At 41.3% G+C, this 22,576-nt stretch overlaps 7 protein-coding genes across 8 annotated transcripts; 2 read left to right on the forward strand and 5 right to left on the reverse strand.

Moving 5' to 3' along the window:
* Positions 1-1,445: 1,445 nt before the first annotated feature.
* LOC6579480 (sodium-independent sulfate anion transporter) lies at positions 1,446-5,154 on the reverse strand. 2 transcript variants are annotated; one of them, XM_032729871.2, is made up of 10 exons: positions 4,962-5,154; positions 4,257-4,298; positions 3,866-4,165; positions 3,578-3,802; positions 3,042-3,157; positions 2,664-2,967; positions 2,302-2,604; positions 2,097-2,242; positions 1,867-2,037; positions 1,446-1,791 (listed from the first exon to the last, which is right to left on the reverse strand). In XM_032729871.2, exons 1-10 carry the CDS (start codon positions 4,981-4,983, stop codon positions 1,564-1,566), a joined length of 1,857 nt encoding a protein of 618 aa, XP_032585762.1. In that variant the 5' UTR covers positions 4,984-5,154; the 3' UTR covers positions 1,446-1,563. The 2 variants fall into 2 exon arrangements, with proteins under 2 accessions (XP_032585762.1, XP_002005375.1); XM_002005339.4 differs by lacking the exon at positions 4,257-4,298 and having other exon boundaries at positions 1,447-1,791; positions 4,962-5,153.
* Positions 5,155-5,367: 213 nt separating this feature from the next.
* Positions 5,368-7,208, reverse strand: LOC6579481 (WD repeat-containing protein 5). The gene has a single exon (XM_002005340.4). It carries the CDS (start codon positions 6,514-6,516, stop codon positions 5,395-5,397), a length of 1,122 nt encoding a protein of 373 aa, XP_002005376.1. The 5' UTR covers positions 6,517-7,208; the 3' UTR covers positions 5,368-5,394.
* Positions 7,209-7,305: 97 nt separating this feature from the next.
* Positions 7,306-8,515, reverse strand: LOC6579482 (ribonuclease H2 subunit B). The gene has a single exon (XM_002005341.4). The coding sequence runs from the start codon at positions 8,403-8,405 to the stop codon at positions 7,383-7,385; it is 1,023 nt and encodes a 340-aa protein (XP_002005377.1). The 5' UTR covers positions 8,406-8,515; the 3' UTR covers positions 7,306-7,382.
* Positions 8,516-8,614: 99 nt separating this feature from the next.
* LOC6579483 (kinesin-like protein subito) lies at positions 8,615-10,836 on the forward strand. The gene is made up of 4 exons (XM_002005342.4): positions 8,615-9,242; positions 9,308-10,322; positions 10,380-10,560; positions 10,630-10,836. Exons 1-4 carry the CDS (start codon positions 8,732-8,734, stop codon positions 10,735-10,737), a joined length of 1,815 nt encoding a protein of 604 aa, XP_002005378.1. The 5' UTR covers positions 8,615-8,731; the 3' UTR covers positions 10,738-10,836.
* A 2,562-nt stretch (positions 10,837-13,398) lies between these two features.
* On the reverse strand, positions 13,399-15,624 carry LOC6579484 (polyadenylate-binding protein). Its single transcript, XM_002005343.4, has 3 exons — positions 15,220-15,624; positions 14,179-15,141; positions 13,399-13,795 (listed from the first exon to the last, which is right to left on the reverse strand). Exons 2-3 carry the CDS (start codon positions 14,854-14,856, stop codon positions 13,571-13,573), a joined length of 903 nt encoding a protein of 300 aa, XP_002005379.1. The 5' UTR covers positions 14,857-15,141; positions 15,220-15,624; the 3' UTR covers positions 13,399-13,570.
* Positions 15,625-16,382: 758 nt separating this feature from the next.
* On the reverse strand, positions 16,383-18,463 carry LOC6579485 (zinc carboxypeptidase). The gene is made up of 3 exons (XM_015163702.3): positions 18,089-18,463; positions 17,573-18,001; positions 16,383-17,510 (listed from the first exon to the last, which is right to left on the reverse strand). Exons 2-3 carry the CDS (start codon positions 17,858-17,860, stop codon positions 16,518-16,520), a joined length of 1,281 nt encoding a protein of 426 aa, XP_015019188.2. The 5' UTR covers positions 17,861-18,001; positions 18,089-18,463; the 3' UTR covers positions 16,383-16,517.
* Positions 18,464-18,747: 284 nt separating this feature from the next.
* On the forward strand, positions 18,748-22,269 carry LOC6579486 (RNA-binding protein spenito). Its single transcript, XM_002005345.4, has 3 exons — positions 18,748-18,878; positions 19,130-19,733; positions 19,802-22,269. The coding sequence occupies exons 2-3, from the start codon at positions 19,183-19,185 to the stop codon at positions 21,624-21,626; spliced, it is 2,376 nt and encodes a 791-aa protein (XP_002005381.1). The 5' UTR covers positions 18,748-18,878; positions 19,130-19,182; the 3' UTR covers positions 21,627-22,269.
* Positions 22,270-22,576: the final 307 nt, after the last annotated feature.

A 22,576-nucleotide genomic window follows, 5' to 3' on the forward strand; every position in this document is an offset into this window, starting at 1 on the left:
GCAGCTACAATTGGTGGAAGCCGTAAACACATGGTGCGATCTCTGCTATCTCCGTGGCCGAGGGCGGCACGAGATTGGTCCAGCTGGTAGCTGCTGCCGTTTCCTTGTTTACGCTAGCCAAATTGAATCAATTTGTGTTTATCGGGCACGTCTTATATTCTGTGGCTCCTTACGAATATGTTAAGGATGCCCAAAGTGAGCCCAAAGCGTGCTATATGCAGCAGCTGGAACCACCTGGTACTAAATTTGATAGCGTTGCCTAATCCACTCTGGAGTTTGATCTGGATACGAATGACCCTGACAGCCCACGCGCCACTGACATAACGTGAAATTAATATCAAGTTGATCCACTTCAAAATATCTCTGCATTTATGCAACATTTTATTTAAATTATTAAATTGTTTATTTCGATTTTAATACATCTTTGAATAGATTTAAAGAAGCAATAATTAAAATTGATGATTTGCATAATAATTTAAGACATCTTATAATCGTCAAAAAAAAAGGAAGTTTTTCTTTACAGATCTTTCCATATTTTTTGAGTCAGAAAATATCATACATATATAAATATGAATATTCTCTCTTATATATCGACTTTCACAAGTCCAACCACCGCATGGCACTCCGAAGACATTTTTACTATGGTAGTCCAAGAAAGCAGACATATTGCGACAGGATCCATAGCGGAAGTGTAGATTAGGTATTGGGCGGATGTCAGGCTGTGGAGCATCACATGGAGTGTGAGCAGATGGCAGACGAAGTGTGGTTAACCTTCTAAGGTGACCTCCAGTCCAGATGAATGCTGGCTCCAATCGAAGAAGAACTCAACAAATTTATTAGGAATCTAAGGATCCACTACATATAAAGCATACCACTAAATTACAGTCAATATATATACTACTATGCATTTGATACCCCCATAGGCCGTAATTAAAATCCAACTAAACTCTTCCTAGAAACTAGCTGCCCAACTGGTGAAAGGTTGAAGCCTCTTCTGTCTCCATCCCTCTCTCTCTCTCTCTCTCTCTCACTCACGCTCTTTCGCTCTATGTCAGACGCGTAGACAGACCCATTCAAGTGCCGAGGGAAAGCAATAAATTATATTGCACTCGGCTCAATTGTTCGGAGAAAGGAGATCGGAGTACCCATAGACTGTCTGCCCGAATGTCTGCGGTTAACAGTTCAATTAATTTTGTTATGCAACTATTATGACATAATGGGTGAGGTTCCTCGAAGCATTCTCCCAACGTCTCGTAATACAATATGAGACGAGAATGCTGCAGACACGCTGTCGCCGTACTTTTAGGCTGGTTCTAGAATCCTTAGGATGGACATTTGAATTATGGGTCAAAGCGTAAGCAGTTGTATTTAATTATCGTACTCCAAGATTAGCATCCTTCTATGCCCATTCCCTAAGAAGTAATTTTGTATTTACAAGTAGTATAGTTTTTTACTCAAAGGCTTTTTATAGCTTATCTAAGTACACGTTTCTCGAATAATATATGTACATATATACATAAATATAAAATACTGTGATACTGAATGGAATGACCAAGGCCTCTTCTATGCCGCATTAACTTGGCCCTGGGCGGTTTCAATGGTGACAGTCGACGCTGTATTCGATGTGTCGAAGTGGGAGGCGATCAGCTCTTCCAGCTCGTAGTTAAACTTAAATATGGAACGCATTTCAGTCTTGAGACGACATACGACGCCAGCAGAGCCAATATTCCAGTTCCAGCAGATCATTTCACAATCAAGTGCCTTAAGATCGCCGTACAGTGATATTATATTCTGCATAAGCAATTATAATGATATTTAAAATTTAATATAGTTAATATAAAATACTATTTAATGTACTAAACTTACCATAGCCACTGTGTAATCAATTGAATTAATTTCCTGACCCTTGATCACCGCCAAATGAACTTTACAATTCTGCTGGTTAAGATAAGCCACAACTTTCTCCTTCAGGTACTCGGCAGAGGCATAGTCCAGTTTCTGCTTGACATCGACCAGGGCAACTTCGTGGCCATTGATCTATAAGGGGAAGGTTAACATATTTAATAAAGAAAATATGATATAGGATATCTGCTTACCTTCTCAAGCGTTATGTGCACTTGTGGTCGAGCGCTGCTATAGAGTATATAGACGAGATTGGCTATGATGCCACAGACGATGCCATATTCCAGGCTCCAAAAGAGGCATGTCACGATTGTCACCACAAAGGGAAAGAGATCGCGTTCTACAGAAAAGATATATACATATAAAATGTGTTGGAAATAGGTGTGGTCCTCCACTCACTTTTAGATCTCCACATATCTGAAATCCTCTCCAGTTCCACTAGGGATATCATTGCCGCTATAATGAGCGCTGCTAGCGTCGTCTTGGGTATATAGTAAAAGGTTTGTGTGAGAAAGGCGAGCGCCAATAGCACAAGGGTACCCGTTACAGCACCTCCTAGGGGAGTTCTCACCCCGCTGGCATTGTTGACGGCTGTGCGGGTAAAGGAGCCGGTCACCGGCATGGAAAGCACAAAGCTGCCCATGATATTGCACATGCCCAGCGCAATCATCTCCTGCGAGGCATCCACGATTTTGCCCTTGGCTAGGTAATTATAGCAAAATTATAATCAGGCAGAGTGGAACACTTTGGTAGGTACATACAGAACGCCTTGGATATAGCCACAATCTCGAGTATGGCTATCATTGGAATGGATGCCAAAGATGCGCCCACAGTGCTTATCATATCTGCGAAGGAGACGTACTCTCCATCGACAGTTGTGCTAAACGGAGGCAATCGGAATGGTGGAACTCCCGCTGTTATATTGCCTGTCACCCGGAATGGCTGATTGCCATCTCGACTGAGTATGTAGGCCAGGAATGTGCCAAAGATGACAGCAAATGCATTGCGCGACAGGGAGAGATATTTCCAGACCAGCCTGTTACCCCACTTGATCTTGGTCAATTGCTGCAAAAGAGCAAGATTATATGAAAGCAAGATAGATTATTATACAGAGATTAAAGATTAGTGATTACAATTACCTTCATGAGCAACAAAAAGATCAGAGTCACAACGCCCAATAGGGCATCCCAGACCCTGATCGAGGGCAGATGCGTGAAGAAATGTTTCCACGAGGGCAACAAATCATTCGAAGGACCTGTCAAATAAGAGATTCAAGACTTTCGATATCATTCCTATATTCGATATACCGAATAGAAATGCTAGAGTTTCTATGCTGACTAACTAAACTAGTGTTAAATATTATATAAATTGCTTATAATTCTGCTCTTCACTCGGAATATTTGCACCTTTGAATGAATTGTTGATATTTGAATTTGAGAAGATAAGTTCAGGCTGTAAAAGTACCCGACGTACTTCCTGGTCTCCGTTTCTTATCTCTATCTTCGGCTGCAACTCAGCTAATTGATATTGCAATTATCATATGCATATTCTACATGAAAAAGTCTTAAGGACTACACAATTCCCTACAGTTGAATTCATAATCATCATAATAATCAACAAATCGGAAAGTTCTCAGCTGATTAGACGATAAGAAATTGGGAAATTTAATGCTTACCCTTGAGGCCAACGAGATTGTTGATCTGAGCACTGCCAATGGTTGTGGCTGCGGCCATCGTAAATCCAGTTATAACTGGAATCGATATGAAGCGCACGAGCACGCCCATATTTAGCAGTCCCAACACTAGAATAATCGAGCCCGCCAAGAAGCAAACGAGCACCGCATAATCCGGACTAATCGTGGCATACTGATTGACCATCAGAGCCATAATAGCAGTTGTGGCTATCAAAGTGTGTTAGTTAGCGGAGATTACAATCTGATTATGGATATCTATTGACGACTTACCAATGGTCACATCCTTGCAGGAACCAAAAACAATATACGTAAAGCAGCCCATAAAGGCCGAGTAGAGGCCGTATTGGGGCTCCAGGCCCGCCACTACGCCATAGGCAATGGCTTGAGGTATTGTCGTAAGTCCGACCGTAAAGCCGGCTATGAAATCCTGCACCAGATATGCCGACCGATAACGAGGCAGCCATCTGATTATTGGAAATTTTCTGGCAATTGTCGAGGGTCGGCATAACTTGCGTCCACTTTCTCCGATAAGCGTGCCCACATTCGGCAACTGCTCATGGTATAGATTCTCTGCAAGTCACAAATCCATTAAAGTCTATAACATGTTTACGATCCGGACCCCTCTATTAAGTCATAAATTCAAACGATTCGAAAATCTGACCTGGTAGCAACTGATTTGGACAACATTTACTGGAGGCCGCGACTAAAACAGAGATAAGCTTGTTTTTATTTTTTAAATAAATGCGGCTGTTTTATTATTATTATTATTTTTTTTTTTTTTGTGAATAAGTCACGTATATACTTATCTCTCAGTGAATAAACAGAAATCTTTCAAGCTCGAATTAGAAAGTGTTTGAACAGCTATTTATAGTACAATTTTTACTATTATATATATATTTTTATATGCCTTTTGGGGAATTTAATTTACATAGACTTCGAGATAAAGCTCAATTGAACTTGAATTGCAGCTGGTATAATGCACTATAAAGCATATAGCACCCACTTCGATTGCATTTAAGAACCGTTAGTCAGATATGAGCTACTGAAATGATCTACATATATTAACTTAAGTACAAAAATATTTGTATTAGATTTCCTATTGATTTTTTTAAGATGAAGGAAAGCTCAATTTTATAACTCAAACTTAAGATCTTGATATTTAAATTGAAATTTCACACATTATTGTCGCATCGATCCATTGAGAGATCTGTCTTTTGTTGTTCAATTTAGCTGAAAGATATTCAATTGATTGCCGCACGCTTTCTAACCAGCCGTGAAATAGCCATAAACAATAATAAGATGAAGCGGGGAATTTTTAATTTTCCCCGCTCACCTGTTGCCCGCATTTCAAATGCAATAAAATTACCTTCATTATCGTCGGCTCTCATAACGTCGTTGCAAGCTCAACGATTTTTACAAGATTATTCACGTCTACTTATATATATTGATATTTTATTTCTCTGGTTCAGTATCAGGTTCGGTGCTTATTTCCGCGTTAAGTTACAATAGCGAAGCGAACGTTCACTCAGTGCGACGCTCCGGACTTGAATGACGCGCTAATCGCTTGCTCGCGGGCTCGACTGAGCCCAGACTGTGTGCAAACACATACACACATATGCATACTCGCACGCTCACACACACACACACACATATGCACACTCATAAGTATTATATGATTTGCGATTTCGATTATCATCTTATCGCTTCATAGCGATACGAGCCGGCTGATAACAAGAATTTCAATACAAAGTTGGCTTAAAGGCAAATGGTAATTAAGTTCTAATTAAATACAAATTACTTTATTTATTTAATTCGATTACAGTCTCGCTGCTCTGCCAGATCTTGAGATTGTCCGAGTTTTGTAGAGCGCCCGTTGCTATCAGATTCAATTTGGGATGGCAGTCGGTGCTAATGACCTCATTTGTGTGCGCGGGCAGCTTCTGGGCAAGCTCCTTGTTCTGCAGACTCCAGATATACAGTGAAGCATCTTCGCTGCCCGATACGATCCACATGCCAGCCGTAACGGAAAAGTTTACGGAGATGCAGTACTTGAGATTCATGTGACCCTTGTAGACGCGCAAGCATTTCGGCTTCTGAAAATTCCACAGCTTTATCTGACTGTTCAGATAGGCGGCGAGTATATATCTGCCATTCGGGGCAAACTTCACATAGCCCACCGGGGAATTGTCTTCGTCGATGAGCGTCTTGAGCACTTGGCAACTGATGGTGTCCCAAATTCGAACAAGCCCATCGAAGCTGCCGGTCACAAAGAGCGACCCGTCACGATTAAAGTCTACAGACGAAATGGGATCCATGTGGGCGAGGATCATATTCAGTGCCTTGCCGTTGCGCACGTCCCACAGCCGTACGGAGCAGTCGAAGCTGGTCGAGGCTATCAGATTCGACTGCGGATGGACGCTGCATGAGAACACATATCTATTGTGACCTATGAATGACTTTTGGCACTGGCCAGTGAGGGGATCCCACATCTTGATGGTCTTGTCGTCGCTGCAGCTGACTATGAATTTGCCATCCGGCGACCAGGCCACATCGTTAATGCCCAGTGAATGACCTGTCATCGTATTGTGCAGCTTAGCCGTGTCCACGTCCCACATATTGAGTACGCCATTAGTCGATGCACTGCTTAACCACTCACCACCAGGAGAGAAGCGAACCGCTGTAGTCTGACGCGTATGTCCCTCGAGGGTGTACTTCAGATCATACCCCGGCGACACAACCTCGATTTTATTGTTGATTACAGTCTTCTCCTCGGTGCTGGGCTCCTTAAATGGCAGCGGCATCTTGAAGAGCTGCTCCACACTGCTGTCCGCTGGGTCAACACCGGCAAACAAAGTGCTTGGCAATTCTGAAGGATCTGCATAAACCATTTCAGCTTTCAAAATATCATCTGGAATCGACATTGCGCTTTTGCTAATTAAATCTTCAATGAAACGAATTTGCAAAATGTCAAAACTCGACAGTTGACGTTTAATAAAAGCTCTGCTGGTAGGCTTCTGCCTAACTGAATTTCAAATTGTGACAGGACAACACATTACAAGCTGATTACTTAGAAATCACGGGTAATTCATAATATTTCATATGTATATATTCAGGATAACTTTTGATACAAGAGGCTGTCTATAAATCAATGATAAATTTATGAAAACAATAGAAGTGGCCCACTATTATGATACGGCTCGCAGTTATGAAAACGCTTTTGAAGTTTTTATCAAGCAGGGCTACACTAGAGCCTTTTCAGTGAATTTTATATAAGGATGTGGCAACGCTTAACGGGCAGAGCAACTTAGGATGCCCTTCTTTTGGAATGCAGGGCTGCATTTTTAACGCCTATTAATCGAATTTCATGTTAAAGAAAAGTCGGCAAAGTTCATGCTCCTTGAAGTGTCTAGCAAAAAGTATACAAAAGGAACATTTTAATATTGAATATTCTGCATCCAATTTAAAGGTGTCAGATTTCCAGTTACTTTCTCGTAGAGGCCCCGTCTGATAAAAAAAGCTCATAAATGATATTCAGAGCTATGCAAACAATCGTAATTAATTTGTGGCGGGTGACAGCTTTGCCGTCTTGTTTATCCAATTTGTTGGTAGTGCCGCGCCAGACATGTTAACTATACATTAAACAAGCCAATTGACAAGATATGTGACAAAACTGTAGACAGAAGTCAGTGAACTTCAAAAATGCCGCTTGCTTACATAAATTAAAATTGATGGAGTATATTGAACAATCGAATTGAAGTAACATTATTCTTAATTGAAGTACCTAAAACTATTTGACTTTGAAGAAGGATGCAATGCTTTTGCTGCCCTTGGCGCTCTTGGCCAGAACCTTTTCCTTAGCCGTCATGGTGCGCTCCTTAAGCGGTGCAAGTGTGCTTGGCGGCGAAATGATGCTCTCCTTATTATCATCGCTGTCTAGCAAACTGCTATTCCTTAATTGAGTTGCAGCATCTTCGCCATTGGCGAGCTTTATTTTCTTACTATTCGCACTAACTTGGCTTTGCTGAGATTTTCGCTTCTTTGCCGTGGCATTTTCCTCGACCAGAGCCTGAATCTCGCTTGGTATGTCCAGATAACGCGTTAGTTCGGCATGCAAGTCCGCATCCAAATAGCGACCCACATAGTCGCAAGCCATGCGTAAGTAGTCCACTTCCTTGACATCATTGTCATCCACAATCTTTTCGCTGCGCACAAAGTTCTGCGACTTGGCACCCAAGCCGCAATGGACTTGCTTTGCCTTGAGCACAGATACAACTTGTCGTGTCTTCACAGCAAGCCACGCTAACGTTCGATCTTTGTTATATTTATAGAAGACAAGCTCTCCAGATGTCTTCACATCGGCCACGCACTTCAGACTGTCAGCGTTTATGAATTTGGTTAACAGACGGTTTGTGCTGGTGTCCGCCTCGTCTACGCTAATGCTATCCAAAGACATTGCACGCTGGGCGCAGTGCTTGCGGAGATGATGCAGTGCAAGAAACGTTGGGTCTATTGGCGTCGTCATATACATGCGTCCATTGGAGCAGACTTCACTATTTAGTAGCCAACTGCGTCGTGGCTCTGCATACTCTAGCACCTCCATTATATGCCGTTCTTGCAACGTTATAAACAAAGCCGGTTGCCCCTTGCCTGGATGATAGAATCGCTCCAAACACATTCGCTGATCGTCATCGGTGTTAAGTAACTTTTCGGATATGTAGAAGACTTTCTTGATAGCACACGCTTTTTGCTGCTGTGGCGCCGCATCTGGGTCAACCTTGGGTTTTGCGGAACGTGTTGTCTTTTTACTCATTCTACTTATTTATATAAACAAGAGATCCCGCCTTTATAATGTTTATGTTTTGGACACTCGTGTTATTAGAGCTGCCACCTTTGTGAACTCACTCGATATATTGGCGGTGTTCGTAAATCACTCGATTTATTGATAGTATTGCTTTCGACCGATAGAAAAATTACTCGATACTTTCTGCTCGCCAGCTCTAGCTTCGAAATAGTTGGCAAAGTAAGCATAAGGTTTAAATCAGTTGGCAACTCGTGAACAAGCGTCTTTAAGTCAAACCGCCAAAAGTGACGAACACATTAAATTAAAAACATTAAAGGATACCAGTGCGCAAACCAATGGAGAGGGAAGAGGTTAGCAAGCGCGAAATGCGCTCCTTTTTAATGCCCCGTGATCCCAGCATCGATCGCCGTTTTCGTCCTCGCCCCAACAAACAACTGCGACTCTTCGACGAGGTGCTCCTTGAAACCAGCGACAGCTCCTCCGATTGCTCAGACACGGAATCGGAGTACACGAAAACCGGAGATGAGGGTGGCAGCTCAATAGATAGCGAAATGGAGACAGGCCCACAGGTATTTCTGCGCCTGCGACCTGTGGAATCTCCATCCAAATTGTATATTATATCCGAGTGTGGCAATGTGTTGATCACTAGCGCCGCCACCAACGAGAACAGCAGCAACAATGTGAACCGCATGGAGAAGCACTACAGCTTCACCAACATATTCGATAGCCAAGTTGGACAGCGGGATATATACGACAAATGCGTGGGTCCACGCATTATAGACGAGGAGTGCGTTACTATCATGGCTTATGGTACATCTGGATCGGGTAAAACCTATACGTTGCTTGGTATGTAATCAGCCCTCTTATCAGTAAGAATCCGCATTCACGTTTAGTTTGATTGGCTACACCAGGTGACAGTGTTAGGGCCGGCATTATACCACGCGCCCTGGAACACATCTTTACCCTGTACAATAAGCAGGTGTATACGGCAGCCAAGCTGAAGCTTGTTAATGCGCGCATGGTAATCCTGGAAGACGATGTTACTATGAAGGAAATGCAAATACGTCGACAGTTGTTGGCGCTGTGCCCGGATATGCAGGCTCAACACCAGCGCCTAAAGCAAGTAATCCATGGCGATCATGAATTCGAAGAGAAGCCAGCCGAAGAAGTGTCCGTCATGATTTGGGTGTCATTTGTCGAAATATACAATGAGCTCGTCTACGATCTGTTGACCTTACCCCCACGTCAGCAAAATATGGAGGCTCGGCGGAAAAATCTAAAGATCGTTTGCAACAAGGGCCAGGTCTTCATCAAGGGTTTGACTAGTATATTTGTGAGAAGCAGCGAGGAAGCTCTGAAGCTGCTACGGTTGGGACAGCAACGTCTGACGTACGCCTCTACGGCAGTTAATGCCAACTCGAGTCGTTCGCATTGCGTCTTCACGGTGGATGTACTGAAATACCATCGGAATGGCATGACCACACAAAACTCATACAAATTCTGCGATCTTGCCGGGTCAGAGCGTGTGGACAAAACGGGCACGATCGGATCCCGTTTAAAAGAGGCACAAAGCATCAACACGTCGCTTATGGTGTTGGGTCGTTGCCTGGACGCGGCCAGCTCAACAAAGAAGAAGGCCAATGCGGATGTCATTCCATATCGGGATTCGAAATTGACGATGCTGCTGCAGGCCGCTCTGCTGGGTAAGGAGCGCTTGGCCATGATTGTCACAGTAACGCCGCTCGATAAATATTACGAAGAGAATCTCAATGTCCTCAGCTTTGCCTCAATCGCCAAGAATATATTATTTAAACAACAGTTGGTGAAGCAGCACAACACGCGCTACTCGCTTTTCGCTGAGTACAGCTCGACTGGAGACTCGCGCGACAGGGAATATATCGAAGAACTGGAAGCTCAGAACATTAGGTAAAGTAGATGGATGTTAACTGATATTATTACTAATAATAATATATTACTTGACAGTCTGCGTGCTGAGGTCGAACGGCTGAACTATGACATTGTGCTAAAGCTTCAGCTGCAGGAGGAAAAGCTGCGCAAGGAGCTAACCGACACATTCGAGGCGAGTATACAAACGAATCTGAAACAGTGCGAGGAGCGGCAGGAGAGGAAGATCGCTATGCTTAATCGGGAATTCGAGGCGAAGGTTTGTCCCACCATTTATGCAGCTCATATTGATTCTTATTGATTCACATTGTATATTTAAATCACATAGATTGCTTCCATCAAGCGCAAATATGAGGAGCAAATCGAGGACTTGCAGGACGAAATCGAAGAATTGAAATCCCCCAATAGCGATATAGAGATAATTGATGACGAATAATTGATATATCCAACGATCTTAATTCATGTTGTGCGTGTGCTTGTGTGTGTTCTTTGTCGTCTTGCGGCGTTTCTTTTTAAATTTATGTTAACTGTTTAAGTATTTGCTATTTGTTATTAATTTAAATTGAATACAACAAATTTGCTCAATTTTAAACACTTTTTGCAAAAGCATTTTTATTCAAATTTCTCATATTTTTACTGCAATTTACTTGTTTTCTTAGATGATTCTGCATCATCATGAATTTTTATATATCGTCTTGGGTGTTAATAAGTAGGTATTTTTCCTTTTCTTTTCTATATGTTTATAATTAGGAGTTTTTCTTTTTTTAATGGAATTACATTCATATATATATATATATATATATATATATATATATATATATATATATATATATATATATATATATATATATATATATGCCTGTTTTATATATATATGTGTGTGTATAAGGTGTGTGTGTGTAGCTTGGGTCTAAAAAAAATTATATATAATTAAAAAAAAAATAGTACATAATTTTTATTTATGTAATTAATTTCTCATTTAGCAAAAATGTGCAAAATCGAGTATTTATTATAAATTTTGAATTCAGTTTCATTTGTTTAAAGGGTTTTTTCTTTTGTTTTTCTTTTTGTTTGAGTTTTGCCTTGTAAACTTGCATTTTGTTTTCTATTCTTTTCTTTTTGTTTTTAATTCGTACTGGCTAAAAATTTAGTACTATAAAAGGTTATATATTTCAAGGTTTTCATTTTGTTTTTGTTTTTTTTTTTCCTCATACTATTCATCATTGATTTTCTTTTGGGGCCTTTTGTTTTCATCATCTTATTCTTGATTTTCTTTTTAAGTTAAATTCTGCAAAAGCAATTAAGTTTTGGTTTTATTACAATTAATGATAAAAATACACATATGTCGCATTTGCTTTGCAAACGAAAAGTTTCATATTCATTTTTTGTTTTTGTTTTTTGTACATTTTGCATTAATATTTTTTTTTTTTTGCTTTTGTTTTTGTTTACTCTTCTCTAAATTCATATTGCGTGTGTATGTGTGTGTATACTAATACTATCAATTTCCTGTAAATTATAAATTTTCTTTTTATATTTTTAGCTCTACTTAGCTGACAAAAATTGTTAGCAACGCTGTAATCATTTTCATTTTTCCTTTCTCTCTTTTAAACTCGAAACGGAAATTTAAAATTAATTGTTACATAATAAATTATTGTAAATGTGAGTGTGTATTTATGCAATTCTTAAGGTTTCGCATTTCATTTAATTACTATATATTTCAATTGTTTTTGTTTTGTTTTGTTTTTGCTGTTGCCTGTTCATGTTTCCATTCTTTTTTAACTATACAAATTGTTTGTGTGTTTAGTTATTTTATGGGGATTTTTGCTTTTGTTTTTGACTTTTTCCTTCTTTTTGAAACATGTTTAAAAATTAAGCTCAATAATCTTAAAATATATATTTATGTATTATTTGCCATTGCCATTTTGCTCTTTTCCCGGTTAATTTGAAAATGTAAACAATACACGCTTTTTATTTTCTTTATTTTTTAAATATGTGAGGGAATATGTTTTTTTTTTTTTAAGTTGTAAGCATTTGCGTGTTTGTTTGTGTGTGTGTGTCTGTCACACGTACAATTATTTATTTCGATTTTTGAAATTATATCGTTTACAGTTTTTGTTGCTGCCTGGTGTTCAATATGTTGTTAGCTACTTTGAAACAATTTACAATAAATTACAAAAATGTTCTGTAATTGTTACAAATTTAATTTAATACTCTTTTTCCATTGTAAATTGCAATTGCACACAAGAGTTTCCCTCGTGCTCCCATATTTTTTCTTTAAGGTATCCTCAAATCTCTTCTTTTTTTTATTTATTCTTTTTTTTTTTTAATTAGCATTAGTTAGGATGTGTGTGTATGTGTGAGTATTATAAACGCTTTTAAACTACAGCGTGAAATATTTTTTTTTTTTTTTTTTTATTTTTTTTTTTTTCCTTTATATACGTAAAGTGGGTGCTTTAATTGTTTATAGAATTTTACAGCAATCGTGTAGTTTGTTTTAATATATATAGGTATGTGTGTAAATATTCAATATTTGTCCATGACTCTTCGGGACATGGTAGCTATATATTTGTTCGACGCTTGCCTAGAATTCACTTGCTAATTGCGTGTGTTTATGCTTTTCTTTTTTTTTTTTTTTTTTTTTTTTTGTATTATTATTTAATAAGTAATTTTAATATATTTAGACATTTGCGTACGCATTCTGTTCGTGAAGCTAGAAGCTGCTTATCTTTGTTTAAATTTACGTTTTGTGTATTTTAGGGGCTTCTGCTCTTTAAATTCAACAAGAGACAAACATCTAATCGAAAGAAAGTTAAAGAAAATCTAGCGAATTATTATTTGTTTTTCTTTCTCTTTTTTTTCATTTTGTTGCAGTAGATTTCATATTAGATTCTAATATTTGAAAATCTATGTATGTGAATTCCTTATTTTTCCATTTGCATTTGGATTTGGATGATTCTGCATTAGCATCACTCTCAAGTGTGTGTGTTGCCTACACCTAAATATGTGTGTGTGTGTGTGTTGTCTCTTCTGTGCTTGCTGTGTATTGCATTTTGTTTTTAAGTTTTTGCTTAATGCAGAATCTAATCATAAATATCTATAATATATATGTATACATGTCTTTATACCTATACATATATATTAGATATTGGTATGTTGTGTGTATATTGTTTGTTACGTGTGAGGGGTTGGAGGGGGATTCTATATAATCTTCTTCTTATTCTCGCATCGAACGCAACAGCGTTTAGCTCCGTCCATTCCGTTAACAATTTTTAGTAATAAAATATCTGTCCGGCCTTCTGACGTTTGCGCTCCTCCAGCTTGCGGTTGATCTCCTGCTGTCGCTCAGCTTTGCTGAGTGCTCGTGCCACATATAAGAATTTGTTGTCGCCCAGCTGCTTGCCGTGCAGCCCAATGACGGCGGCCAGCGCCGATTGTGGACTCTCGAATGCCACGAATCCAAAACGGCGTGAACGTCCCTCCTCATCCAGCATCAACTGTAAATGAATTTCGAATTAATAATAGCAATTACAATGACAACAATCGGTTGCTGCGGCTGCTACTGCTGCCCCGTTGCAGCGAACCTTTGTAGCGGGACGACGACAATCAGTTAGTTAATTCTTTAGGGCGGGCATGCGCACCAGTTGGCCGGAGCGCGGGCTAAGAGCGAGAGTGAGAGTGTGAGTGTGAGAGAGAGTGCTGTGAGTGGCGTTTCTTAAGAGATGACAAAGTGTGCCACATGGTTTATCTGCAGCTCCAGCTCTCACTCATACTCCCCCTTTCTCCCGCCACCGCCCCGGCATTGGCCTGCCTGCCTGCCTGCCCTAAAATATATTCACAAAAAAAGAGAAGTGAACAAACAACATTAGAATAGACGCACCTTGTGACTGGTAATGCGGCCATAGGGCTCAAACATTTCTCGCAAATGCTGCTCGGTGAACTCCTCGCTGAGATTCTTGACGTACAGATTCTTGAAATGGGTTGCCTTCTCCTGCTCGCGGTCTCGTCGTGGTATAAACTTGACCACATGCACCTTCTGATTATTGCATAGCATTCCATTGACCTTCTCGATGGCCGCCCGGGCGGCTTCCTCCGAATCGAAGTGCACAAAGCCATATCCACGCGAGTTGCCATCCTCATCCTTCGCCACATTACAATTCAAAATGTTGCCAAAAGCCGAAAACGTATCGTACACCGCCTTGTTGTCAATCGAACGCTCCAGATTCTTGATGTAAATTTTTCCGCTATCCGGCGAGCTATTGCTGCTGCCGCTGCTGCCACTAGCCAGTGCACCGCTTGAGTGCGACGAACTGGACGTGTGCCCGGCATTCAGGGAATTATGTCCATGCCGTCCCAGCACAGCAGCAGCAGCCAAATGATTGCTAGCCGCATGGCCGCCGCCAACGCCATGGCTCAGGTGCCCAGTTGCAGCAGCATGATGGTGCAGCTGCTGCTGATGATGGGCAGCAGCGGCAGCCAGCGTATGATGGTTAAGCGCCGGCTGCTGCTGGTGATAGTTAGCCGGATTTCCACGGAACGTCATCGAATTGACGAACATTATGGCTGGTTGTTTGTGGTGGAGCGTGGTGGCAGCTAATAGGGTGCAGGTGCTGTAAGGTGGTGTGTGCTGGCTGTGGCTGAGAATTTTGACGGTCTTCGGCAGCGCGCTGACTTTTCTCGTTATTTTCTATGGTTATTATTATTGTTGTTGCCGTTGTTGTTGTGGCTGATGTTTTTTGTTTTTTTTTTTTTTTTATATTATTATTATTTTTGCTTGCTTCGTTTTGTTATAGCTTGGCGCCGTTGCGTTTCGGTTTTGCTTCTGCTTTCAAATTATTTTCGGCTTCAATTGAAAATGCAAATACAACAACATACAAAAATACCAATTGCAAACAGGCAGGCAGGCAGAAAATGTACTCACCAGGTTCTGCTCAATTCACACACACGTTTCCCCGTCCACAGCAAATACGAAAATCCGCGTTGTTCTCTGAAAAAATCGTTTTTCTCTCACCCAGACTCTGGCTCTTTTTCACCGTTCTCGCTCACTCTCTCTCGCGCTATATATCTTTATCTCTTTCTTTCACACTCTGTCAAACTATCTCTCTTTTTGTACTTTTTCTGGGACTTTCACTTTTGGCTTGCTCGGGCTTACCATACACGCGTACACGTTGCAAACAAAGAGATGCGTCTTATTCTACGTTACAGCAATAAAAAACGTAACTACTTCGGCGTCTTTTTATAGTTTAATTTAGTGAGTGTTTAATAAAAAAAATCTATATGTTTCTGCCGAGACCTATAGGGATGTGTACAGTGTGACCGCGAGCGGCCAACGTGAAAAATACACTGAATACAATTGAAAAATACCAAAACTGTAGTCGAAATTGTATTTCGATTTATCAATGCAAAATACCCGAAATACGATAACGATAAATGCTTATCAATATAGATTTTCTTTATTTTGCAAGGTTATTCCTGACAGTATTTACCCCGGACTATTTAAATAAATATAAAAATTTTTTGTTGTTTATAAAAATGAACATACATGTATGCACGATAATTTTTGTACAATCTACGTATGTTAATTGCCATTGATTCTTTTCCTTAGAAAGGATATGACCTTGTCCCGCGGGAAAAGAGGCAATGCGCATTGCGCATATGCCGTTGGCTTGTGCTCGGGCGTTGGCCATTTTGGACGAAAAGATGTGGGGACTCTGTAACTTTCCAAAGAGATAGAAGATTGAGTAATAACATAGAGCGTTAGAAGTAGCGGTCTAAGGACTTTTAGAAGATAAAGCTAGTAAAGCGGTTACACAAAATAGTCTGATGTCGAAAATTTGTTATTTTGACTGGCTTTTAATTGAAATCGCAGGTATAAAACAATAACCGAAGGACTCTACGCACTGAAGGTCAATGACAATGACAAAAATCACTTTGCGATTTACTCCTATTAAATATATAAGTATTTATGTATGCATATATATATATATATATATATATTTATACATATGTATATGCATTTAACGGCAAGACGATATCGTTTAGATAACTGGAATTTATATGTACATATATAAGTATGCAAACAAGTTTTTCTTATCATAACAGTAAAACATGTGAATTTATTTTAGATTATATCGCTTGTAAAACCATTTTCTTAGTACTCTATATCGTTATACGTCAAGTTCTTCTACATTATAGTAATTAATATAATGTGCAAATCATTCACTTGTAGTAGCCTTTCTCAGCAGCAGCCTCCACTATGGTGCGAATCGCTGTAAGTGCTTCACTGGCTGTTGGCTGTATTTCCACAGCGGGTAGAATGAATAGATCCTGGCTATCGGGTGGGCCACGTAGCTCGAATGTGTAGGCGATTGGTATGCCAGCTTCGGCATGAGCCCAATCCATACTACCACCGCTTGATGGATAAATGGTCTCATACAGATTGCCGCTTACGTAGTCTCGTCCACTCTCCGCCTTGATGGCGGCCGATGCCTTTTTTCCAAATTCCTGCAGATCGTCGTAGTTGGACACATGCTCTTTGGTGTAGCCATATGGGAACATGAGCATCTGTGAGTAAGAGTGTAGGGAAATGTACGTCTTGATCTGTTCCTTTTCAACATTATTGCGTATAAACTCAATCAGACGCTGCGTCTCCACTTCGCTTGCTGCGCTGGGTCCAGCGAAATCATATCGAGTGGGATCACTGCTGGAGCCCGTAGAGTTCCAATGATCGGGATAGTTGCGGTTCAGGTCAACGCCTCGACACGTGCCAAATAATTGGCGATTTTTACGCCACATGCGATCATGCTCAAATGTATATTTGTAGCCATCGGGATTGACACATGGAAAGACGAACCAATTGTAGTTCTTGGCCAAGTTCTGAATGCGCTCATCTGTCGAGCTCAACAGCTCGTTGATAATGTAGGTGGCTGCGGCAGGGGCGATCCACTCGCGTGCATGGATGCCGCTCTCAATGAAAATTGCCTTATTCGCCGGATTGTTTCCCACTTTAACGCCCTTAATGTCATTTCCCTGGGTGCTGGTGCCCATATTTAGTACATTCAATTGGCCCGGATACTTTGCAGCCATCCGATCCAACCAACTGTAGATGGTTTTCAAGTGGAAAAAGTGCTGCCAGTCCAATTTGGAGGCATCGACATCCTCTGGAACAACTTCCCCCATATTACGATCAATTTTCTCCTGGAAATTGTATGTCTGCAAAGTAAACAATACATTACTATATGAAAATATTACTTTGAATATGTTCTGATACATACCAGAACTCGATGTTGTAGCTTGTAAGTCTCCAGCAAGTCGGCAAAGTCTGCAACGCGATGTGCTGCAACCAATATTGAAAGCTTTTGCCCGATTTCACGTGCGTGGCCAATGAAGGTGAGGCTATCGCTCTGCTCTTCAAGTTTCTGGAACAATTTGATTTGGTCCTCGTTATCAAACTGGACATTATATATCCGGTAGTGATCATAGCGCGCCTGATCTTTTGCTCCGCTGCCAGCGCAACAACTATTCTCCGAGACACGTTCAATATTTGTTCCTTTCGCAGCCATTGTTAAACATTAAATGACTAAGAAACATGAGCGCAGCTGCATTTAAGCGACTACAAAACTCTATATATTTCCATTTGAGAGAGACATGTATTTTGTTATCGTCAACTACTGAGTATATATTTACGAGTACGCGAGCAAGAGCTATAAAAAGCGAGCGGATTAGCCTACTCACACTCCCATAGATATCTGCATACAGGCATGTACACATACAAGCATGCATTTACTTACATATGTACAATCTGTGTTTGTCCAGGAAAACAGCTGTTAAGCATCGGAATTCGCAGGTAGTGCACTCAACTACCGCCATAAATATGCGGAGAGGAATGATTTTTATACCTGCACAGCTGGCACTCAGAAAATAACGACATACATATGTACATACATATGTATGCATGTTATATGCAAATTAGTCGACCTATTTTAACTTTCTTTCTCTTTCTCTTTGGCTGTTAACTGCTGTCAATTTTAGACAATCGCGGTTACAAAATTAAAGTCGCTTAATCCGTTTGGACTAAGCCTTATCCAGAAACGACAACATGTGGCCTTGCCATGGTTATTACAATGATCTTTTTGAGAACCTCGCCGGCTTTTCTTCTTACGCATTTGTTTTGCTACGAATTGCATTGTTTAATCGAATTTTAATTCACAATAGCCAAGTGAGTAGTATCACTATGGTTAGTGATAGTATCGACATATGATCACAAACAAAGCTACAAGCACAACTATACAAAATTTTATATTAAGACTTGTAATTTGTAACTTGATATCTAATATTTATATATTAAGTAAAAATGTAAGTTAAAAAAAAACTATTTTCAAATTAATTTTGCCATGGTATCGATTATTCGCCGAAACATAGACAGTATCGATATTTTTGCTGCATCATCTTGTCGCCACACTTTTTCGACGAATACATAAATTGCGAGCCGCGGAGTGTGTGAATTTTTAATGTCACTGCATAAAAGAAATAATTAAGAAAAAAGGTGTAGTACATCACAAATCGTACATAAAGTTGGTGGTAAGTAATGTAACAGTACGCTGTGTTATAGTTATGTAAACGCGTTAAATTTTTCGTGGATTTTATTTTTTGTTTTACCTGTCCCAATACTCGACGCTTAAGTCGCGCCGCCATTTTTTTTTCATCTTCATGCATTTTTTTCACTGTATGTATGTGTGTGTACGTATTATAAAAATGTGTAATTGCAAACGATTGTATGTGATGAACTGCACAAGCTTTGTAACATAAATATATTTATATATTTTCCACAGACTTCGTCACAAGAAAAAGGCTAAGGTATAAAAAAAAGCTTCCGCTCCTGCTCATGAGTATTCATAGAGAAGGAGCTGAACTTGATCGAATAACTGTCAAAATTCACAATATGAAACGTAGCGCATCTCGCTCACCAGGCAGAGGAAACCTTGTAAGAAATTCGCGCAGCATGGGCCGTGGCTACGATAATGGAGGAGGTGTGCCGGGTGATTCGCCGGAACGGATGTCGCCGGAACGTATGCGTCGTCGCTTAGACCGTTCGCCAAGCCCGCGCGGTCGTTATGGGTCTCCGCATCGAGAGCCTTATATGCGTGGCCCGCCTGCTGCAGAGCGTCCCGCTGGCTACAAAGTTCTGTGTGTGAGTGCTCTGCCTCCAAAAGCACCTGACGAGTTCATCGAAGAGACACTCTACCGCGAATACAAGAAATTTGGGGATTTCAGTGTGCGACTTGCGCACGATCTGGACGAACGTGTTGCCTACGTGTGTTTTCGCACGCCGGAGGATGCACGTGAAGCCAAGCATCACAAGCCTCGTCTGATCATTTACGATAAAATGGCAATTGTTGAGCCAGTTTATAAGTCGACGACACGGCCGGAGTACAGGTATGTGAACTGTTGACTATTACTATAAGGTTATGGCTTGTATTTACGTTGGGATATTATATTTATAGGCCCCGGCACTCGATGTCGCCCCCGGACTATGAACGGTACCATTACTCGCGTTCGCCCATGGGACCCGGTGTGCCATTGGATCATCGTCGCCCTCCAATTGATCCCTATGACCGTTATGGTCCACCCATTCATCCGCATTCTGTGCACCCACGTGAATATCGACCCATGCACCATGAGTACCCACATCCACCACGGGGTCCACCAATACATCGTGGTCATCCTCACGCCCATCCCCATCATATGCACGGCCATCCACCGCCTCATCAATATGCACCGATGCGTCCCATGGCCCCGCGGCCACATGTGCCGTATGAGAAGCCGGAAAGCAAAAAGGATAAGTTTCCCAACTATTTGCATCATGTGCAGCCAGAAGATGATCCACTGTCTACACGCACACTGTTCGCTGGCAATCTAGAAGTGACCATTGCCGATGACGAGCTTCGTCGTATTTTTGGTAAATATGGCGTAGTGGATGACATTGATATAAAGAGACCGCCGCCTGGCACCGGCAACGCGTTCGCTTTTGTGCGCTATCAGAATCTTGACATGGCTCATCGTGCCAAAATCGAACTATCTGGCCAGTATATAGGCAAGTTCCAATGCAAGATTGGTTATGGCAAAGTAACGCCGGCCACACGAATCTGGATCGGCGGTCTCGGCGCCTGGACATCGGTGACACAGCTGGAGCGTGAGTTTGATCGCTTTGGTGCCATCAAGAAGATTGAATACCAGAAGGGTGAGCCCTATGCCTACATACAATACGAGACAGTGGAGGCTGCCACGGCGGCAGTCAAGGAGATGCGTGGCTTCCCCCTTGGCGGCCCCGAGCGAAGGCTGCGCACTGACTTTGCGGAGCTGCCTGGTACTACGCCAGCAGCTCCCTTCAAGACCTCGAAGCCGGCATACGATGAGGCTGCCATCGAGTATAGGAGACCCGAGTACGATCCCTATTATGAGGAGGCAGCTGTGTATGCTCCACGCGGTGGCTATTCGCCATATCCACCTCGTGGCGGCTATCGTGGACGCGGTAGTGGCTATCGCGGACGTGGACGCGGCATGTATCACTATCACAATGATGTGCACAGACCACCTCATCCGAGTGTCATGGGTGGTGTGTCGTCGGTGCCGCCACCAGGCGGTGCTGATGATGAATGGCGTCGTCCGCCTGGAGAATCGTATGAACGGGCCCGTTCCGGTTCACGTGAGCCCGGAGTGGAACGATCGCGCTCGCGATCACCATTGAAACGCTCACCCGGCTCTGATTCAGACACCTCGACGCGGCGCAACGATGCCCTCAGCTCGGCGGCCACAGTACTCGATGTTTCGCGCAAGTGCAGCACAATTTGGACAGGCGCACTCATACTGAAGAGTTCCTTATTCCCGGCCAAGTTTCATCTGACAGATGGCGACACAGACATTGTGGAATCGTTGATGCGTGATGAGGAGGGCAAGCACAATTTGCGCATAACACAAAGGTTGCGACTGGATCCGCCTAAGCTGGAGGATGTACAGAAACGCATTGCATCCTCGTCGTCGCATGCCATATTCTTGGGTCTGGCTGGTTCCACTGTGGACACAGATTGCGACGATGCCAGCGTGCAGACTCGTCCGTTGCGTAATCTCGTCTCCTACTTAAAGCAAAAGGAAGCGGCTGGAGTTATATCGCTGTTGAACAAAGAGACCGAGGCCACGGGCGTGCTCTATGCATTCCCACCGTGTGACTTCTCCACGGACCTCTTGAAGCGTACATGCCATAGTCTCACCGAGGAGGGTCTCAAGGAGGATCATCTGGTTATTGTGGTTGTACGTGGCGGCACCGCCTAAACAATGGACAAACTGTGGGCAAACTAAGCAACCCATCGACCGGGTGGCTATCGCTCGCAGTGCTGGGCAGGCACATAATCCCAAAGCGATTTGTTGCCACGTAACATAGATGTCGTAGACTTACACAAAAAGTATATAGAAACACAAGTATGCACATACACATACATGCAAGTGTATGCTCGTGTGTGTATTGGTAGAAGCATAATTTAATCAATAGACAATTGGAGTTACCTCTAACAGAAGCCAGTGACAACATCAGCAGCAGAAGCGGAAGCAGGAGAAGAAGAAAATGAAGCAGACATGCACACACAATTATAATATATAGTCCTATATATATTTACCTTGCATGTATATGAATACGCATTAATCCAAATATTATTATTATTCTTTTTACAGACCCACTCAAGCAATCACAGAAATAATATTATTTATGGTTGTTATGCCTTACACATTCTGATTCTGATTCCTTGTGTAGTGAGAGTGTAAAAGTTTTTTAACCGTTCAATCAAACAACAAAACGAAAGTTCAACCTAAATTTATTTTTTTTAATTACAATTGTGCAAAAAGTTTTGAATTGTTGATAACTATCCATTGTATATTTGATTTCAATTATTTTCACAGTGTAAAGATTTCTCATTCCATACAAAAAAAAAAAAAAAAAAAAAAAATACAATTGCTCTGTATCCAATTTATTTTTAAATGTGCAATTAGTGCAAAAATCAACAAGAAAATGTTTAAATGCAAAATCCAAAATCAAAATCAAATCCAAAAGAAAGAAAACAAATATGTTGATCAGTTTTTGTGTTAACTCTTTTGTGTTAAATAGTTCGAATCATTTTTAAGCAATTATGATTTGGTTAATGAGAGTTGTTTATGATGCGAAGTTTTGGTTTTTGTGAACAAAAATAGTGCTAAAGACAAAGTGCTTGCCCCCATCTGAAATTCTGGTA

This window comes from Drosophila mojavensis, unplaced genomic scaffold, assembly GCF_018153725.1.
Source record: "Drosophila mojavensis isolate 15081-1352.22 unplaced genomic scaffold, ASM1815372v1 contig_80, whole genome shotgun sequence".
NCBI classification, from domain to species: domain Eukaryota; kingdom Metazoa; phylum Arthropoda; class Insecta; order Diptera; family Drosophilidae; genus Drosophila; species Drosophila mojavensis.

Coding starts and splice junctions, on each gene's coding strand:
- LOC6579480 (XM_032729871.2), bottom strand. CDS start 4,983: ATGAGAGCCGACGATAATGAAG. Junction 2,243..2,301: donor AGATATGTGGAGATCTAAAA/GTGAGTGGAGGA, acceptor TCTTTTCTGTAG/AACGCGATCTCTTTCCCTTT. Junction 2,038..2,096: donor TGCACATAACGCTTGAGAAG/GTAAGCAGATAT, acceptor TTCCCCTTATAG/ATCAATGGCCACGAAGTTGC.
- LOC6579481 (XM_002005340.4), bottom strand. CDS start 6,516: ATGTCGATTCCAGATGATATTTTGAAAGCTGAAATGGTTTATGCAGAT.
- LOC6579482 (XM_002005341.4), bottom strand. CDS start 8,405: ATGAGTAAAAAGACAACACGTTCCGCAAAACCCAAGGTTGACCCAGAT.
- LOC6579483 (XM_002005342.4), top strand. CDS start 8,732: ATGGAGAGGGAAGAGGTTAGCAAGCGCGAAATGCGCTCCTTTTTAATG. Junction 9,243..9,307: donor TAAAACCTATACGTTGCTTG/GTATGTAATCAG, acceptor TGGCTACACCAG/GTGACAGTGTTAGGGCCGGC. Junction 10,561..10,629: donor ATCGGGAATTCGAGGCGAAG/GTTTGTCCCACC, acceptor TAAATCACATAG/ATTGCTTCCATCAAGCGCAA.
- LOC6579484 (XM_002005343.4), bottom strand. CDS start 14,856: ATGTTCGTCAATTCGATGACGTTCCGTGGAAATCCGGCTAACTATCAC. Junction 13,796..14,178: donor GCCGCATTACCAGTCACAAG/GTGCGTCTATTC, acceptor ATTCATTTACAG/TTGATGCTGGATGAGGAGGG.
- LOC6579485 (XM_015163702.3), bottom strand. CDS start 17,860: ATGGCTGCGAAAGGAACAAATATTGAACGTGTCTCGGAGAATAGTTGT. Junction 17,511..17,572: donor AGCTACAACATCGAGTTCTG/GTATGTATCAGA, acceptor TTTACTTTGCAG/ACATACAATTTCCAGGAGAA.
- LOC6579486 (XM_002005345.4), top strand. CDS start 19,183: ATGAGTATTCATAGAGAAGGAGCTGAACTTGATCGAATAACTGTCAAA. Junction 19,734..19,801: donor ACGACACGGCCGGAGTACAG/GTATGTGAACTG, acceptor TTATATTTATAG/GCCCCGGCACTCGATGTCGC.